The sequence below is a fragment of the Daphnia magna genome, linkage group LG7 (genome assembly GCF_020631705.1).
Source record: "Daphnia magna isolate NIES linkage group LG7, ASM2063170v1.1, whole genome shotgun sequence".
NCBI lineage: Eukaryota > Metazoa > Arthropoda > Branchiopoda > Diplostraca > Daphniidae > Daphnia > Daphnia magna.
In genome coordinates, this window is record NC_059188.1 from 5,098,707 (window position 1) to 5,104,706 (window position 6,000).

Here is a 6,000-nt window from a genome sequence, read left to right on the forward strand (position 1 = left end):
TGCACCAAAAATAAATACTGTAAAAAAATTATGGGTATACTCAGTTTTTCATGCTGAGTCGCATGGTGTATTTTATTTTTTTTTAGTATTTTCTTAGTAATTTAAATTATAATTTAAAGTTGAGATAAGCCCCTCCCTTTTCAAAACGGATCTTCCACCATGTTTGGTGGGCGGTCCTTCATTTGTTGTTACTAACGCTCACGTGCAGTGGAGACGTTGTAACAGAAAAGATGTGCGATGGAGGATGAAAAATAATGAAGATGAAAAATATGACTTGAGGGAAAACGCACGGCTTTATTCTTTGTTGAAAAAAGGGAGAACAAAGAGAGAGAGAGAAAATTGGGAACTTAAAATTTAAACTGGATTACGGGGGAGGTAAACGAGAGATCCTCGTTCACGACCGTTACGGTATACTAAACTGAAAAACACACACTGAACAAAGGGGGCAAGGGCCACTTCCAACATAAACACAAAACGAAGGCCCTTGCCACCTACAATCCTGCCCGTGAGGGCAGCACTGTAAGTGACAGCGGGCCCACCTGTCCAGAGGTAATCCCATGCAGCGGAACCAAATTTCTTGGTGATACATCTTCTTATTTCTTCCCTTGGGGCGTCTATCATTTCTAAGAAAATTTCTTGATCACGTAATCGTGTGATGGCTTGTGTTCGTTTTTGAATGGCATCTGCTCTCGCTGCCGATAAAGTTGGGTGCATTTAGGTAGTGCTGCTTTTTGTGTAGCATTTGGAATAAATTTGAACGTTGGTGGATAAAAACCATAATCCCCGAAAAGTCATCTCGTTGTGTTTCACTTTCTGTTTCAATGTCACTTTCGATCACTATGTAGTTCGTTTCTGGTTGACTTTCACTATCACTTGCTTCATTATGTTGCACTGCGTCTTCACTGTTCTGTTCCATCACTAAGGTTTCTTCGTTGTTTTTCTTCACTACGTTAAAAACTTCTATTTTTACTTAACACTTGATTGTTTGGTGGCTGTTGAAACACTAATGGTATAACGAAGACAATTCACTTGAAGTTTTCTTCTTTTTTTTTTTTTTTTTTTTATGTGTCATATTTTGAATTTTTAATACATTTACTACTTTCCCCTTTCACACAAAAATAGAAACTTGTTGAATGAAACTTGTTTTTTAAAGGTTAGTTGTTTTTAGATTCAACTTCTGTTGAGCATCTGCAAAGGAAAAATTCTACCCAAGAAAAAAGTTACTTTACCTCGGTTAGAATTACTAAGCTCGCTTTTAGCCGTACGCCTAGGTGAAGTCGTCAAAACAGCAATGCAAATCCAGCATTGGAGGACAATTTACTGGCCGGACTCTTTAGTCTCACTAGGATGGATCAGAGGCGAACCAAACAAATGGAAGCCATTCGTTCGGAACCAAGTAGAAACGATAAGAAAATTCTCTCAGCCCGAGTGGGGGAGACACTGTCCAGGTCTCCAAAATCCGGCCGATCTTGCCTCGCGGGGAGCGCCAGCGCCAACGCTGGTAACTTCAACTCTATGGTGGAACGGCCCGATTTGGCTCAAAGAAGATCGGAATGGCCAGATTCCCCCAACACCCTAATTCCACAAACAATTCAATTCGAAATTGAATCGGAAGCAAGGAGTACGACGGTCAGCACGACAGCAGCCATCACAGCTCCAACAACCACCATCGAATGGAATTTGGACAGAATATCTACTTGGAATCGACTAGTAAGAAGAACGGCATGGATCGCACGATTCCTAAGAAGGAGTCAAGGGATGTTAAGACCCCCTGGACAAGAATTTATGGAATCAATAAAGGTATTCGAAAAGGTGATCCAAATTAACCGACTATCTAGAGAAGAATTGGATGAAGCGGAGCTGACTATTTATCGGCAGCTCCAACGGGAGCGATAACCCAAGGCATTTGAATCTCTGCAGCAGGACAACCCAATCCAACCCAAGGAGAAAATCGCATCTCTTGTTCCAATCTGGGACCAAAGAGACAGACTCATCCGTGTACAAGGAAGAGTGTCACTTGCTTTAAGGGATCGAAATATCGAACCCCCAATTCTGCTTCCTGCAAAACATTTAGTTATCTCCTTTCTAATTGCAGACTGTTCCCTCTGGAACACCTTGACGAGACACTTCTCAAATATAATTTCTGTTCGCCCTTCTGGCTTGTCTATTCTCATCACACAGATTACAGTCTTGAGCAAACAATCGATCAACTGTGGAAAAAATTGAGTTACACGTTAGAGAGAGTTAGCTAGTCTCCGCGCGAGTGTGGCCACGTAACTGCCTCTGTCGCCCCAACCACCCTTTCAGCAAGGGAGAAAGGGGAGGGTAAACAAAGTATACAAAGTGACATCTATAACAGGGAAAAACAGGCTTCGATTTCCAAAATTATCCATTTAATGCTGTGCTGGCGGGAACATCGCCGGCATAATTTCCGCTGTCGTCAGAAATTAATAAGTTGTTCTCTTCTACGACGCACAGCTTGGAGACGGGGCGATGATAGACTCCATCCTTGTTCCGTACTAGTGCTGAACGAGGAATCCCATCCTATCCTGGGTAGACTTCATCAACGTAACTGACAGGCCACCTCCCCCTTGTAAGGTTTTGATCGACGATGAGGACCAAATCTCCAACTTGAATATGGCGACGATCGACATACCACTTCTTCCTTTTTAAGAGGGAGGGCAACACTTCCGCAGTCCACCTTCGCCAGAAGTGGTCGGCAATGATTTGCGCGTTTCGCCATCGCTGTCTGGAATTTGGACTTGACTCGTACACCACGTCTGCTGGGAGGCTGGGGTTAGCGCGAGCTAACAGAAGGTGATTCGGGGTGAGGACTGAGAAGTCGTTTGGGTCCGTTGAACAACGGCCGATCGGGCGGTCGTTCATGATCAATTCTACTTCGATCAAGGCGGAGAGAGGGACTTCATCAGGGAATGTATGATCTTGAAGAACAAAAGACAGCGAGTCTTTGGCTGACTTGATTAGGCTCTCCCACGCGCCGCCGAAATGAGGGGCCGAAGGCGGTGAAAATATCCATTCAATGTTCTGAGCACCCAACTCGTTCGCGATGGCGGTTTGGTTAAGACGGTCTAATCCAGCTTTCAACTCCAATTCACCGGATGTGAGGTTTGTTCCGTTGTCAGAGTATATCACGTCCGGCCGGATTCTTCGGCGCGCAAACCTCCAAAAGGCCAGCAGGAACGAGGAGGTGTCCAGGTAGTACGCCATCTCGAAGTGTACCGCTCTGCTCACCAAACATGTAAATATTATTCCCCATCTCTTCTCTCTTCTCCGACCAACAGTCGTCAAGATCGGTCCGAAGTAATCAATTCCGGTATTCGAGAAAGCGGGTCGGTCATCTTGAAGACGATGAATTGGGAGAGCGCTCATGAGTGGAATGTCTGGTTGGGCGCGGTGACGCTTGCAATCAAAACAATTCTTGATAATGCGGTTGACTGATGATTTGCTCCGCGGAATCCAATACCTTTTGTGTAGTCCGGCGACCGTTCTCTCAACCGTCGCATGTCTGAGAAGAAGATGCTCCCTAGTTACGATCAGCTTCGTTACAAGATGGTCCGCCGGCAATAAAAACGGGTGCTTAATGGCCAACGGGAAGTTGCTGTAGCCCAAACGGCCGCCTACGCGGATTAATTTTTCTCCCGCGTCGAAGAACGGCGTTAACGTGACAATTTTAGACCCTGGACCCAATTCCTTTCCTTCGCTGAGCCTTCTGTATTCGGTTCCGTACTCTTCAAGCTGGGCGAGGCGGACAAGGATCATTTCGGCTTCTCGTAGCTCGAGAATTATTGGGTACGGCTTGGATCTTCTCTCGGCGGCAGGCCTAAATTTGTTGTGGATGAAACGCAACACCCAGGCGATGATCCTCCTTAGTCGGCACATACTGGAACTCCTCTGCAAGATGGGTAGAAGCGGATGAGGGGTGGGAACGGAGACATTCCCGGCCCATTTTGAAAGGTTGATCTCAGGGTCATCGACTGACTGGACGAAATGTTCTGGCATTGCTGGCCAGTTTGCCGGGGCTGAAGAAGGAAATCCGGGCCAGTCCACCATCTATAATTTTCCGTCAAAGCGGAGGCCTCAACACCACGGCTGCAGTCGTCAGCGGGGTTTAAAATACCCGGCAAATGTCGCCATTGTTGAGGAATCGTGAGGGTAAGAATTTCCCCGACTCGGTTTGCCACCCAGGTGTGGTACCGACAATGCGTTGAGTTAATCCAGCGCAATACAGTAGAGGAGTCCGACCAAAATATTTCGCCGTCTATCTTCAACCGAAGCTCGTTCTTGATAGTTCGGGCTAGGCGGGCGCCAAGTAGGGCGGCTGATAGTTCCAAACGAGGGATGGTAAGATGGTGGATTGGGGCGACTCTACTTTTTGACATTACGAAAACCGTCGTGCTGGTTTTCCTATTCTGCAGTAACAAATACGCCACTGCGCCGTAACCCAATTCACTGGCATCCACGAAGATATGAAGTTGGACGGACGTCGGAGGAAAAGGTTGAAGACACCTGGGCACGGCTACGAACTCCAGATGATGCAGATTGGAGACCCAAATTTTCCAACGTTCAAGCAATGGTTAAGGTAAGATCTCGTCCCATTCTGGTTTGATCCGGCAGATATCTTGAAGTAAAATTCTGGTAGTGAGAGTGACTGGTGTCCAAAACCCGAGGGGATCATACAGTCCGCAAACATCACTCAAGATGGTCCTGTAGGTGTCGGAGCCGGCTTGAATTTTCACTTTAAAAACGAAAACGTCTTCTTGCCAATTGAGTGTGACACCAAGCGTTTTCTCGGCCGGAAGTGCTTCTAGATTTAAGTTCAATTTTGGATCAGACCTGAGATCTTTAGGGACAGATTGAAGCACTTTCCGTGACGTAGACATCCATTGTGTCAAGTGGAAGCCGCCTTTCTTCAAACCTTCTTGGAACTTGCTTCCAAATTCTATGGCTTCCTCTACGGTATTAAAAGAATCCATGTAGTTGTCCATGTAGCAGTTGGTTTCTACCTTTTCGACTAAGCCCGGGAACTCTTCTTCGATATCGGCGGCAGCTCGGCGCAGGACATAAGAGCAAACTGTGGGCGAAGACGCGGCACCAAAAATTTGAACTTGCATTTCATATACGTCCGGAGGTCCAGCGGTGTCGGGGGTTCTCCAGAGGAAGCGTAAAGCGTGCTTGTCGGCAGGACGGACGCGGACTTGGTGGAACATTCCCTTGATCTCCCCGGAAAGGGCTATCGGTCTTTCTCTCAAACGTAACAACACTCCAATTAAGCTCGTCAAAAGATCTGGGCCAGTTAACAGACAGTTATTGAGAGAAATTCCGCGAAATGTAGAGGCACCGTCGAAAACTACGCGACATTTTCCGGGTTTGTCCGGATGAAAAACTGCGTGATGCGGGAGGTACCATGTTAGACCTATCGGGCCTTCCAGTTCATTTCCTTGCAATTTTATGGCATGCCCTTGCGTGATGTAGTCGTTGATGGTGGCTTCGTAAGACTTGGCTTTCACGGGACATTTTTTCAAACTCCTATCCATTGTGTGGAACCGTGATAGTGCCACGGAATAGTTGTTAGGAAGGTTGGGTTGATCCAGCTTCCATAAGAGCGGCGCTTCATAGCGTTCACCTAAGTAGCGCACATTTTCTTCGAGCAGCTTTAGAGCTCTGGCGTTGTCTCCACTGATTGGCGCCTTCACATCCGGATGTGTACCAAAGGATTCGATTGACCATAACTGGTGGACCATCTCGTTTAGATTGTTTTTTTTTTAAATTCTGGATGAGATTGATGGAGGGTGGTGAATGTTTACTGGCAGATTTATAAAGGGGGCCGCGAGCGCACCACCTGAATATAGTCTTGATCGCCCATGGCCCGGGAGACTCGCTGGTCGATTTCCGAATTTGTAAAGGTTCGAGCGCTTCTTGATAGTCGGAGCCTAGAAGGATCGTTATCTTCGAGAAATCTACGGGCGGTAGATCTAAGTC

At 46.6% G+C, this 6,000-nt stretch overlaps 1 protein-coding gene across 1 annotated transcript; it reads right to left on the reverse strand.

Moving 5' to 3' along the window:
* Positions 1-4,595: 4,595 nt before the first annotated feature.
* LOC116930555 lies at positions 4,596-5,762 on the reverse strand. The gene has a single exon (XM_032937932.2). It carries the CDS (start codon positions 5,760-5,762, stop codon positions 4,596-4,598), a length of 1,167 nt encoding a protein of 388 aa, XP_032793823.2.
* Between the last annotated feature and the right edge of the window lie 238 nt (positions 5,763-6,000).